Raw genomic sequence first — 14,229 nt, forward strand, 5'->3', positions numbered from 1 at the left:
TTTTCACATATAGGAGTCGTTTTTATTTACTTATAACAATACACATTTTATTAATCAGTACATCTCTTTATTCACACCCTTTGTGTGCAAAAGCTCCAACACTGACGTTGCAAAACTGTAAACCTCAGAAAACCCTAATGATACGTTACAATCAGAGGAAAGTTCTATAGGAGACATCCTTTAAGAAGGGCTGGTTTCAAGCAATGTACATTCAGAAAATACACTTTAGTCTAAGTTGTTTTTTTTGACATAAATAAAGGATTGGAGCTGGTGAAGTTACAACACATTATCAAAAGGAAATCACAGCAAGTATGGAAGAGTTTATACTTGGCACGTTACACTACCAGCCCAGTATCTAAGATCCCAATAATATACAAATATATACTTAACTCTTCACTTCAAGGTAAAAAACAATTAGTAGGCCCTAAACCGTAAAGACAGTTTTACTTCTTAATATCTAGGTTAAAACACATAGTCCCTCTGCCTATGTAATGTATGTAGGTTTGTTTAAATATATACATATCTTTTTCTTAAATAAAAGTCACTTCTCAGGCTTATTTAAACTGTTTTCTACATTTTTTAGATTTTTCTGGTATGCTAGGTCAGGTGCAGTTTTTAAATTCTGCAGCAAGTTTATTTATCTGTAAAGGAAAAATGAAGTAGTTTTTAACACACGTTGTACAAGAATTCTTATCCTTTTCATTTAAAAAAAAAAAAAAAAGAAGTTAAGTAAAAAACTGGTGATCCACAATCAAAAAAAAAAAAAAAATGGCACTGTAGTGAGGTGGATTCATTTTATATTAGCTTGTGCTTGCAGGTTGTGGGAAAGTTTTGCAGTAGATTCTTGCTGATCAGATGTTTAACAAGTGACGCTGGGGATACAATGCCCATTCAATAACCATTTGAATTGCCAGGTTAGTAGGTTAAAATATGATTTTGACTCCTTCGATGTTCACAATTTGAGAATCAAGTTCAAATGAATGCGGCACCTGAGTTATCTGAACAATTTCACAACCTACTTGTATCTGTGAAAAGCCCAAACAGAAACCTTCATCATACTTCACTACAAAACATCAAAACAGGCAGTTCAATACAATATTTGAAATATAACAGGTGGTGAAGTTGGTATGGAGTAGTGGTGCTGTGTATTTAGCATTTACTATAATTAAACAAAAATATATATAATAAAAAATAAAACAGGTATGAAAAACTTTTTTTTTATGTTACTGTGTGGGCAGACGAGAGATCGGGCTCACTGAAGGTAACTTGTGCTATAAATATTTCAAAAGGATCCAGGTCAAATTTTTATTTATTTATTTATTTTAAATATTTCCTTTAAACACGACTTGCTGCTTATGCCTTTTATGTATCCAACTGGCTTTTCTTTTTGGTTCCCTCACAAAAAGCCTGGTCAGTGGCAGTTCTCTATCAGACAGTGAGTTTATGCTGTGGGAGAACGTGTGGTTTCAGCAGGGGGACTATTTCAGGACACTGTTCTCCATTGGTTGTCTGTTACAACTTATTTTTTGTAAGAACATCTTCAAAACTGTTTACTGTCTATAATGCAACCTGAGAATAACTTACTTTTATTTATTATGTTTTTATATCTATTTATTTCTTAAATTATAATACTAGAAATATCCTACGACACTCAGTTTGCACTTGCCATTACAGCACTGTGAAGAACTCATCAGACACATAGGAATGGTGTGCTATTATTCTATTCAGGAGCAATGATTCTTAAACTGCAATATAACAGATGAGGTCCGCATTGGTCTGTCTAGTAATGAAAGACCTTCTCCTTGAATGCCTGCAGCTTACAATAAGGACTGCGGGCACTCAAACAGACATTGCTTGGTAAACCGTATATTATGCTTATATTAAAAAAGGATGAGGGTTAACAGAATTAAGTGCTTTCTTAAGTACTGATCCAAACCATGGATCATTTAGATGGGAGATGCGTAGGGTTGGTTTATCTGATGCATGGTTCCCTACAGTGTATAAGAAAGGTCAGTTCTTGCGCTGCTATTGCAGGACAAGTGCAATCGAGGGCATTCTTTAAAACAGTGGGTGTCTGGATTGCCAGTAGGTTGCTTGTAGGGGCGTATTCTTTCCAACATTGTACGCCGAATCGTTCCCATCAGAGTGGTGTGCTTATTTTTCCCTGTAATAGAGGAGATACATTTTGAGGGGCTCAGGCAGTGGCAGGCTGAGGATCTTCTCCCTCAGTAAATTGATGAGAGGCTCAGGTTTCAGATCGCAGAACTCTCTCTCCTCCTCCTCCTCCTCTTCCTCCTCCTCGTCCTCATCCTCCTGCCTGTATTCAGCCATCTCATTGCAGTTGTTGTTGTCGTCCATAGGGTGCGGGACCATGTGGTTCACAAACAGGTGCTTGTTCGTTAGCATGACGGAGTCCAGGCATCGCCTGTGCACCCTCCTGCGCTTAAACTTCGGAGCATTCTTGATGAGGTTGTAATTTTTCACTTTCTCAGAGTTTTCTATCTGTTTTAGGGTGTGCCGGATGGTAATTCGTGACAGGTCCTGCAGGGTACGGACTTCCAATGTAGCTGCATAATGTACCGATAAAACAAAATCTTTTAGTACATACTGTATAAATGGCAATGTAATAATGCAAGTGGAGAACATAAGGAAAATATGCTCAAGAAACAATGTGATGTTTTATAGAAAAACAGCAAACAAGGTCTTACAAACTAAACAGAAATGGCAACAGATTTATAGAGTCAGCACTCGGATATACGACACTCAGAAACACATCAGTCGCATTTTACTGTCCCTGTATTACGAAACAAATAAATTCCATTATATATATGTATCAAATGAATGCACTTACCTGTCACAAGCAATTTCGACTCCGTACCGGATTTAAAAGTATGTATTGTATTACAGTCTACGTGTTGTCTCTTTTGGCAAGTGATATTTTCAGAATCATATCGTTCTGAATTAAAATACTTCTGTTGAAAACATAGTACTGTACCAACAAAACCAACTCCAGTACATCTAAATGCAAGCCCACTTATTTTAAAACACAGTCCTTTCAACTATGTATTTTTTGACATTGTATCTTTTTTTGTGTTCCATGAAAAATGGACAAGGGTTGGAATGGGCCAAAATGAATTAATCAGATTTGCGTCACACCCTTTTAACAGTCACTGAAGTCAAAATTCTATAGGGTCGGATATGTGAGTGCTGACTGTAGTAGGTATCATTATTTTAAGCAATAGGATTGAGATTTAGTTAAATACGCTCTATCCAAAAGGTGGCAACAAACACCCCTTATTCAAAGTTTTTTAACAAAAGTATTCAGCTCTAGTACATGCAATCAAATCCTCAGCCTTCAGAATATATTATAAATATCTAGAATTCAGATACTGCTGTGTGCTAAACAATGCCTTAAACTATGCTGATGAATAATAACAGTTTAAACTGAAACCTTTATGTTAAATGCTACATGTACCCAAACTACCATGGACCTGCATGATACAAGGTTTTACAAAGCTGTGCTTTGTTTGCACTTACGAAGAGGGATGGCTTTGGATTTCCCAGTATCCCTGTTCTTTGGCTGTGCCAGTGGTGCAAAGGAGACAGCAATGATCTTTTTGGTTTCCCAGATATTATACCCTGTGCGGGTGATCTTGGTTAGCTGAACACAAAATGAAATAGAAACAAATAACCACTTTCTATTCAAACTTTAGTATGTTTTGATTCATATAATAAAAGCAGCCATATTAAAAACAAAAACAGCTTGACAACTACAAGGCAAATATTTATCAACACCGTTACTTACTGCAGACAAGTAGAAATGAAAAAGTGCGATACGCAAACAACAAAAATGTAACGCGAGGGATTTTAACACTTCAGGAGTATTTTAAGCCAATTGGATTGCATTTCTGTTATGTAGGCACTTTAGATTTACGCTACAGTCGTCAAGCAGTATATTATTTTACTCCCATCTAGTGTGATAGGTATGCACTACTCCTGACATACAGATTACAATTTGAACACAATTCCTAAGCCAGGTTCAGAAATCTGCATTTTTTTTTTTTTTTACCCACTTTCTATTAATTCAGACAGGCATCTCTGGCGCTAGATGATATTGCAAAGAAGGTCATGCGCTTCATAGGTGAAAACATCTGCAACTGCTGAACAAACAAGTATGTCATTGTATAAAAGCATTGTCTTACTTGATGTATTTGTACAGTTATGTGACACCGCTAACAAATCTCTGTTCATGTACTCCTACCTTCTCCTCCAGCGGCAGGACTAGAATTCCTCCAACTTTGAGCATGTTTTTCATGTAGTTCTCGTGCTCCTTCTGCACCCCAGCACCACAGTAAACTCGATCGTACTGGCGGCTTTCCGGGGTGATCTCAAGACAATTCCCAACCACAAACGAGGGTTCACAGAACTCAAACCTGTCAAGGGAGGGTTCAAGATTGCCGTGTGTGTGGGTGTGTAAACTGTCAGTACTCTATCAGTGGCCTTTCCAGTGCCATTCTTCAAAGATTGCATAGATGCTTCTTTTTCTCTTCCCTTTCAATGAAAATGAGCACATTATTATAATCCTCAGCTGTTTTATTATGGACTATTTGCAAGGCATGTCACTATGAGACACACTAGATTAACAGCAAGCTTGAATACAACAACCTGAATTATTGGGAAATTACTTCAATGCTTTCTATCAATGCTGGAAATTGCACTCCGATGCAGAATCCTTTAGTACAGTGACTAGAGAAAGTACTGCACATTTACAGTACATAATCCTCTTTTTATGTAAACATAAAAACAACATATGCTCAGCTTAAAGTGACTTTTTTTTTTTTTTAATTGATTCTTTTATGTTTGCATGCGACTGACATTTAATTAATTCATACTAATTTATGTTGCAAAATGTCACACAATGCCAATAGGTCAATGAATACACTTCAAGGAAATGTCAAAGGATGCTATTTTCACTTGCAGTTGTGTTCATAATCTAATGAAATCAATTCAGTAGCCTTTTAATATATGTGTGTGCTGCCCTGAGTACAAATTATTTATTTCTCATAAAGAAAAAGGACATTGCTGTCAAAACGTAATCCTTATCATATGAAGCATGCTGCTGCTAGAACCCGCAGCTAATTTCATCCTGCCAATTTGAATTGCCAAAGCTGCCTCTTCTAGTTGCAGGTCAAGCTTTTTTTTATTCAAGACAGAAACCACAGCAGATGTGACAGGCTTTGATAGGAATGATTTACTGACATTTCTCAAGGAACAGAGTCAAAAGGTACAACTCTGTTTACAAACCTGGAGAACAGTACCATTTTGCTCCTGAATTCTATTTTGTGGTATTTCATATTTACTTTAGGAATTAGTAATCTGTACAAAGATTCTGGCTTGTAATAACTACACTTTCTATATAGAAAAAAAATCCTCACTTGTCAAAGCTGTCACAAGTCTTAATGAAAGTGTCCAGCTTCTGGTAGGCATACTCGATAACATCAGCATGCAGTTCCACGCCATGGTTTACACCAAATGGACCTGCAACAAAATGTATGCTAGATTATTATTTGCAAGGAAATCTACCTAGACTAAAAAGCACCTGAGGGGCAAAAATGCCAAACCTCTGTCAAAAATTAGAATGCAAAAAGGTTCACTCATGTTTCTACCATTCATAAGAGAACTGCAATACAATTACATTTCATGTGCAAGAAAGTGAATGAATGATCTAATCCAGATGTTAATGACAGAATTCTTCTCCAGGGCACATAACATTGAATGGCATGCGCACACAGTTAATCCGTTCTTGTTACAGAACCACATTGTGCTCCACATTACCTATAATCAGTCCCACCATAGTGCTGAGATATCCAGTCCCACTGCCCAGGTTCAGAAAGGAGAGTCCTGGCTGCAGGTCCAAGGCTTCCATCACCTCAGAGTAGATGCAGGGAGCGGAGAGGTGAATATTGCCGTGTCTCCAAGCCAAGTCCTTGTAGGCATTGTCTCTGAACTCCTCCAGGTAGTAGTCTGCTCGGTCGATGGCCCGGAATGCCTGCTCCACCAGGTCAGACCGGATATAGTGGGCCTCTTTCAGATTGTCGATTAGCTCATCGTTGTCTTCTCCAGCACTCACCGCTCCACCCATCTTCTAGTAGTACAGTACGGCCTCACAGGACACACAGACTGCAAGTAGAAAAACAAACAGACTCTGTTAGCAGTTCAGAGGTAGCAGAAGTAACCAGGTTTTTAATTTGTATTTTACTTTTGTTAATGTACTGCTCATGTAAGGTTAGGAGTCTATTAGGCATTGTGTGGGGCAGACAATATGCAAGCCTGACCCCAAACCTCACAGTCGGTGAACTTCAGACTTCACCTGAAGATCTGTAATATTGACATGGCAGTGAAATGTTTCATTTTTAATCAACAACCCTGGTAATAAAAGGACGGTGGAGCTAAATATTATTACAAAAAGTTTTTGGAGAAAACAAAACAAAACAAAAAAACATACAAACAAAAAAAGCAGATTTATCTGTATGTGTTCTCTCAGTCCAGCCAGGGGTGTGTGTGTTTTTTTTCTTTTATTTAAAGGCTGGCATGACTTATATCTGCCCCTGTTTGGATCAACATCTCTTTGTACGTTTTGCGTCACTTATATGAGGCTAAAATAGTACAGTAGTGAATTTAGTTAATTTGTACTGCACAGCCTAAAATGCCTACTTAAAATGATGCAATTTAAAAGCATTTTAACATTAATTCTTGAAAAAAATTGGAATGTTTGCATGTGGAAAGATACCAAAACTATATTTCAAATTCTGCTAATTCTATGCTTTTCATAAACCAGGAAACCTTATAAAAACCCATAAAAAGGTTTGCAATACCAAACAAAACATTTCACAGAAGATCATCCATTTACATAGTTTTCTGAACACCATAACCTTTAACCAATTAAATCAATTGTATAAAGCAAAGTCATTTTGGAAATGTATGACTGTACAATTCCAAATCTGCAGAGCCTTTGCAAACATAGAGCTACAGAATTGGAATAACTCATTGCTATTGTCTGTTTTCTACATCATACACATGCTATTCAGCTGGCTTTCTGCCTATCAGACCAGGACAACAGTAAAGGAAATGAATGGACATAGGGCTAACACCTTTTACATGAATAAAAGGCAGAGAATAGCCTTGCAAAAACATACGGCTTGAGGGCATTACATTGAGCTGACCATTTTTCTGCAAATTCTCTTAGTCTACAAAATGTATAAAGGCATTGGTATAAAGAAATCATTACCAGATATGCTAAGTTACAAAAGGCTTGTAATAAGGATTGGTTCACAATGTTTCCTAGGCTGATCACACATCCTTGAACTGTTTAATACATTTCTTAAAAGGCATTTTATGTTTATTATGCAATGAAGAGTCTTCACTGTTTTGCTATATTTTGTATAGCATGTCTACCATGAATGTGTGAAAATTGAAAGTGTACATCTTATATACATCATCTACCAGGGAAGATAGTAGATTTGTAAATTTGAGTTATTACCAGTACTTGCAATTTCTAAATTCACAAACTGTATACAGGATTTTGCAATTTAAAAAGTTTTAAAAAATTAAATAACACTAAAAAGATAACACTCCACAGTAACACATCAACACTACATAACGAGTGATAAGAAACAAACAAACACCAAGTTCTGTATGGCTTTGGATTATTTTGAAACGATTACAACAAAACCATGAAACTGCTGGATACAAGCTTTAAAGGAATAAGAAATAAAAAGGTTTAGAAGGATCATCGGCTTCAGCAGAAGTTTTTCCACGTCTTTTGCAGTTGTAAGCATTTCTAATAACCTGCATTGAAAAAAGGCTAACATTTTGCCTTAGTCTGCAAAATAAAGCCTGCTGAATTGTCATAAAATCATGTTTTGTGAAGACTAGTCTGAGGGAGATTTTTTGATTTGTATTTGTATACAGTTACTGTAGTTTGTTTGTTTATTGTATTTATTTATCAGGGACACATACAATTCTAACACAATTGTCACTTACATGACACAAGATGCATCGCATTTTCAATTTAGTCAGTAGGCTAATTTCCATTGACAGTCCCCAGGCTGACATTGATAACTGTAATAAATCTCCATATTACTTCTACTCTAAACTATAACAATAGCCCTGGGCCTTCTTAAATCACAAGTGTGAACGGGGTCTAAGTACAACAAAGCCTAATAAGTTATATCTTCAAGGCTCCCAGGTGTTACTAACCAAGATCGTTCTAGAACTTTAAATATCCTGTCTTATCCACAACACTACACAGAAAAAACAGTTTGGAAAATACAAACAGACAAACATATAGGCAATGCATTTACCTATATGCCATGCTGTGTTGTTTTTAATTGAATTACTATTGAATCACTTGTGCAAAGTAAATGAAGATCAACGACAGTCATTGAAGTCCAAGTATATTTAGGTTCAAGTTTACCCCCACCCCCCCCAATTGAAACAAGATACCAGGACTTTGAAAATATATCACAACGGACACAGAGATACCCAGAAAGATTAGGTAATTTGTACTGATTGAGACTATAGTGCAAAAATAAATAAATAAATAAATAAATGGTCTGAAGCTATCGGGCGGACTCGATTCAATGATCTTTCTAAAGTTTACAGACACCTAGATAACATAGTTTTAGGGGGCTAATGTTTCTGGGCAGGGTGATGCAGTCACCAAATTTATACAGCTAGAACCCAATTTTGGCAGCATCAGAGTGGTGCAGGCTGTGGGAACTGCACATCTCTGGACAGGAAGAGTTACTTGAGGCTGTAGTTGAAAGTAAGGGAGGCTTAACTGAATCATCATCAGACTTCAATGGGGAAATTGTATTAGATACCTAAGACTTCCATTAAAATGAACAAAGCAAATTTCAATCAAATAAACGAACTGCAAGCACTAAAACATTCAGAGTTACTAGAAAAAGCTGCTATGAGATTAATATCACTATATATATACATATATATATATATATATATATATATATATATATATATATATATATATATACACACATACATATACATATACATACTCACCATTGGCATAGCTACCAGTAAGGCATTACTTTCATGATGGCTATTTAAAACTGGTAAAAACCTACAGACTACAGAATAAACTGGTCATCATTAAGCAATGCGTGGATAATCAAACGGCAAGGCTAAATACTGGCCTTCAAATAAAATAGAAATGTCCTTCTCCTGTATCAAATAAACTGTCGTCTATCCGGAAGGTGGCGCTGTAACACTTTTCCAACACGGTTAGTTTAAAACTAAATTATTATAAAAAACAAGATATATCAAAATGATTCACCCCCACTGCCCCCAGCCCCCCCCAAAAATAAGCAACAGTAAATACGGATCCTCGACTGTGGCAATGCAAACACGAGAAGCTTAGCTGTATTACCCCTTAATGGCCGTGTGAAGTGGTTTGGTTAAACACCTTCATCTTGTTACGAATTTAAAAAGCAGTGTTATTTACTGACACCATTTCCATTCTGAAATGGCAGAAGGGGCTGCATTTTTAATTTAGTTGCGCAAAAAAACAAAAAACAAACAAAAAAAAAGACTGGTAGGTGTCTCACCTGCTTTGTCTTTGCAGTGTGCACGACAGTACGTAGTCTAGCAAGCTGAAACAACACGGAAAAAAGAGCCATGAAAACATCTCCACAGAAAGATAATAACATGCAATAAAGTCTGCATCACACATCTAGAAGTTAAATGCAGTTTTTTATTTTTATTTTTTTTTACCGAAGATTGGTCGCGTTAGAAGATTATTTCTTTGTTTAATAATTTCCTCGGCTCGTTTTCTCCAAGCTTTCGTGCAAATCGCAGCCAGTTCAGCACTGGATGTAAACATTGACCAGCTGACTACCTACGTCACGCATGCAAATTGACTCTAACTGTTAGGACGCAAAGACAAGTTAACGTTTTCGGATTCACATAAAAATACCGAAATAATCTAATGGGCGAGGGATCAAACATCACCCAATTAGGGACTGACACATTCTGAAAGGGTAAAACACGAACAGATGACGAAAGGTTTAGTTTCAACGCAAGTATACAGCTGAGTGTCACTCTAGGCTCCCAAACACTGACTATTGCATTTTTCTTAGACTTGTATTAAAACATTGTATAATATCGAAATGCACTACGTACGGTAATGTATCTTCATGTGTTATTATTACGACTATTGCTCTTGTCACTGAAAAGTGTGACCTACAGCTATATGGAAATGCAGGTAGCCATGTAGAATCTCTAAATAAATTGCGTGTGCGTGTGCGTGTGCGTGTGTGTGTTTGTGTTAATTAAAATTGTTATTTAAAATCCTAAACACTAATTCATAGATCAACTACAATAAAGGTAAAAAGAATACATTAAAATTAATCAAGATATATATATCTATATCTATATCTATATCTATATCTATATATTTATATATATATATATATATATATATATGTATATATCAAAAAGAGTGTTTAATTTTTTACTCAATAAAAAAAAGCTAAAATACTGTATAAACAGCAATGTATTACAGTAACATAATGTGTCATCACTGATTCTATATACAGATAGAAATGGCTTACAATGATGTACACCTTAGCCATGGTCCAGTATTCATTTTACGATCTGCAAGGCATATTAATAATTAGTAAAGCCTGAACAATACAAAACTCATTTCACAGTATGATTTGCATCTCAACAGATCCACTTTTTCACAGCTGTGATAAAGTAACACAATCTCTAGTTAACGTAACCTGTTTTTTTTTTTTTTTTTTAAATTGTACAAGTCAAGTGGCATTGTAAAATAAAAGCCAATCAATGATTTTCTTGTACCATTGATCAAGAGAGCTAACACTGCCTGTAGGATAAAATGTGACCTAAATGTTCACTGAGTTTCTGCTGTTGGAGATTTAGTCTGCCTAAATATGGATCACCTTATACTGCACATGGATAGTGCTAGTTGAAATGTTTGTTTGCTACAGCCTGCTATTATTTTTTCAGGATACAGAAGGGGAAATTGAGAAAACACTATACTATTATCTCCACTGGAAACTCTGCATTAAACATAACAGCAGTGACAGCCAACACAAAACAAAAACACACAGGTTTCAATCACGACAAGCATTATAGTTGCGGGATTATATAAACACTTAAGCACAATGTTGTGGTGACCTTGCCATGTTTCATTGCACATATGGCAGTGATGTAAGAGATTATTATGCTGTTCCACTTTGTTTATAAAAACCCTAAAGAGGTTGTTGCGTGTAACTTTGTGTTATTGATTGGATTCTCTGCCTTGATCATTTTGTGTAGGGCCAGGTAAGCACTGCTATAGACAGCTCATAAATTAATAACAAGCAAATTGAATAATTGCTGAAGTGTTTCCTGCATTGGTGGCTGAAGGTTCAAACTCAGTGTGTGACAGGGGAAAGGGTTCTGGGGTAGGTGCATGCTAAAAAAGAGTTGAGTAACTTCCACACCACATGGTGTGTTTACACTTACAACACTGACATTTTCCCTACCTCAAACACATGCAAGTGTTTAAATCAAGGTGGTAAAAATAATCATTTGTTCTTCATCTTGGTCCTAATTTTTCTCAAATTGAAATTTGATTTTTTTGCTTAATTTTACATTTTGAATATGCAGATAGGTAAGTAGATGCTGCTGCTTCCTGGTAACTAATCATCATGTGGTGTAGTCCAAACTCACTCCAGTGGTCCAGCTGTAACCATCTAACCTTCCAAAAAGGTACCAGTGGATGCAGTGGTTTATTTATAGCGCTGCATTTAAATATTTGCATATGCTGATTTAAGGTAAAAACTCAATTGATGAACAAAAGAAAAAATCCTCAAGACAACAAAAAAGGAGTAAGTAATAATGTTAATAAAGCTAATAAGATCTTTGAAAATGAGGTTTTAAGTAACTGGTTAGCATTCCTGCAACAAATGAATACCGTCATTAACAATATAGTTGGTGTGGAAGGTCTTTGCAGATTGATGGTTATTTTACAGGTAAGAATCTAGAACCCTCACAAAAATAAAGGATTCCTGTTTGGGTTTATTGAAGACACTTGCCTTATCAATCCAGCAGGTGTCAGCACCCTTTTACCCGTTCTGTTTTCAGCAGTTGTGGTGATGAAACTCTTGCACTGTTTTGCAGTGTAGGTGCCACGCTGGGACAGTCATGTGATGTCAGTTTAACAAGTGAAGACAACGTGGACCACGTGATATATTGCATAAGAAAGGAAGGTATTTGAATTGGACCTAACTTGTTTTGCAATAAAGTAATGTACTGTATGAATCTTATCAAGTGAATTAAAACAAGAAACGTCTTTAACAACAGACATAACGAATACTGGTTGCAAAATATTGCAAACATGTTTTTAACATGGTTAACTTACTAACGCTTTGTCAAGATTGCATCTTGTGTTATTCCAACTTCCTGAATTAAAAGGAAAACAGTACCTTGTAAAATAATCTCTCTTACCTGTTTAATATCCTATGTGCGATTTGTATGTTTCTATAATGTTATTCCTGCCTGTCCTTTTGTAACCTTATGAAAAGACTTCTGTTTTGTAAAGATAATTCCATTTACTTACTCTCACTGATGCTGAGAGGCAGAGATAAAGATTCACACCCCTGGTGCTCATTTCCATATCCCAGAAGGTTTAAAATAACATTCTTTATTATATTTTAGTTGTTGTTAATTAGATCAAACTAAAGTTCACGTGGAATAATGTTTGCCAGACGTATGGGTTGATTATCCTTTTCCTTCTAGAATTTTACTTCTTAAAAGCTGGATTTATATGTAGTATTTTAATATAACCAGATTGAAGGAGAACAATCTTTTATTTTTTTTGAATGGTAAGCCAGAACTGGATACTTTAGTTCCTGTCATGTAGCTGTCACTAGAGATATAACAAATGACTGCTGCACAGCTGAGTTCACCTACAGCCTATTGCCACTCATATAATAAAACCACGGAGACTGAATACCCTTCTCGCTAGCAGAGGTCTCTCCCTAGAGCTGATCGTTCAGACATTGTGATGTAAAAAAAGGTTCAGTCTGGTCTTGTGCCACTCTGTAGTGCTTATGCTCTGTGGACAGGAAGGGGCTTTGATCATTGCAAGCTTTTCAATTCTGCACCTCTTACAAATGCAAAATCTTCAACAACAACAAAATAGTCTACAGTAGCTTTGACTGTTCTTATACAGTGATAACACTATGTAACACAATTTTTGTTCCTGGGTAGTAAGTGTTATTTCCTAATTGCTTATGAAGCTCCAAGAAGCTCACTAGTAAGGAGAAAGCGGCTTGGAACAGCTTTGTCGCAGTGGTTCGGGGCTTCCTGGGCAATCACAAGGCTGAAAACTATGTGGAGCTGGTTGAGACTCTGGTGAAGAACTACGGCACAATGGGCTGTAGGATGTCCCTCAAAGTCCATATCCTTGATGCTCATCTTGATAAATTCAAGAAGAACATGGGAGCGTACTCGGAGGAGCAAGGCGAGCGCTTCCACCAGGATATACTGGACTTTGAACGCCGCTACCAAGGACAGTATAACGAGAACATGATGGGAGACTACATTTGGGGGCTGATTTGTGAAAGTGATTTACAGTATAATCGTAAATCTCGAAAAACTACTCACTTCTAAATCTTTTGTAGTCATTTTTGTATTACTTTAGTATAAATACATGTTAATTTGGATTCATATGTTGTTTTTTTCTGACTTTATGTGAACGAAAAGACACAAATTCGCCCGTTTTCTCATTGGAAATAGGTAAATTTCAAAATATCACTGTCCTGGTCACAAAAGCAAAGTTTGTGGGGAATAATAGCCATTTTCTATACTTTTGAGGCATTATTATAACAATAATAAAAATGGCAATAACGCTCGGCATGGAGTGCAGGATGCGCCCTATAGCCTGGAGGTTGCCAGTTCGAATCCAGGGGACAGCGAACAATTGGCCGAGGGCAGCCCGAAGGGGGGGGAGGGGGCTTCGGTCGGCCAGGGTCTCCTTGGCTCACCACGCACCAGCGACCCCTGTAGACTGGCCTGGCGCCTGCGGGCTTGCCTGTAAGCTACCCAGAGCTGCGGTGTCCTCTGACGCTGCAGAGCGAAAAGAAGTGGTCGGCTGACGGCACACGTTTCGGAGGACAGCGTGTGTTCGTCTTCGCT

General features: G+C 36.9%; 1 protein-coding gene across 3 annotated transcripts; it reads right to left on the bottom strand.

The window, feature by feature from the left end:
• On the bottom strand, positions 1 to 9,952 carry LOC131696774 (protein-L-isoaspartate O-methyltransferase domain-containing protein 2-like). 3 transcript variants are annotated; one of them, XM_059004136.1, is made up of 7 exons: positions 9,796 to 9,952; positions 9,630 to 9,674; positions 5,836 to 6,180; positions 5,436 to 5,538; positions 4,262 to 4,433; positions 3,538 to 3,661; positions 1 to 2,567 (listed from the first exon to the last, which is right to left on the bottom strand). In XM_059004136.1, exons 3-7 carry the CDS (start codon positions 6,140 to 6,142, stop codon positions 2,155 to 2,157), a joined length of 1,119 nt encoding a protein of 372 aa, XP_058860119.1. In that variant the 5' UTR covers positions 6,143 to 6,180; positions 9,630 to 9,674; positions 9,796 to 9,952; the 3' UTR covers positions 1 to 2,154. The 3 variants fall into 3 exon arrangements, with proteins under 3 accessions (XP_058860119.1, XP_058860121.1, XP_058860120.1); XM_059004138.1 differs by lacking the exon at positions 9,630 to 9,674; XM_059004137.1 differs by lacking the exons at positions 9,630 to 9,674; positions 9,796 to 9,952 and adding an exon at positions 9,085 to 9,203.
• Between the last annotated feature and the right edge of the window lie 4,277 nt (positions 9,953 to 14,229).

This window comes from Acipenser ruthenus, chromosome 29 (assembly GCF_902713425.1).
Source record: "Acipenser ruthenus chromosome 29, fAciRut3.2 maternal haplotype, whole genome shotgun sequence".
Taxonomy (NCBI): domain Eukaryota; kingdom Metazoa; phylum Chordata; class Actinopteri; order Acipenseriformes; family Acipenseridae; genus Acipenser; species Acipenser ruthenus.

Bases quoted from the DNA above. Each gene is read 5' to 3' on its own strand.
- LOC131696774 (XM_059004138.1), bottom strand. From the start codon at position 6,142: ATGGGTGGAGCGGTGAGTGCTGGAGAAGACAACGATGAGCTAATCGAC. The intron at 4,434-5,435 runs GTGAGGATTTTT...CTCCCTTGACAG, and splicing joins ACTTGTGACAGCTTTGACAA to GTTTGAGTTCTGTGAACCCT. The intron at 3,662-4,261 runs GTAGGAGTACAT...TTTTGTGTTCAG, and splicing joins TCCTGCCGCTGGAGGAGAAG to CTAACCAAGATCACCCGCAC.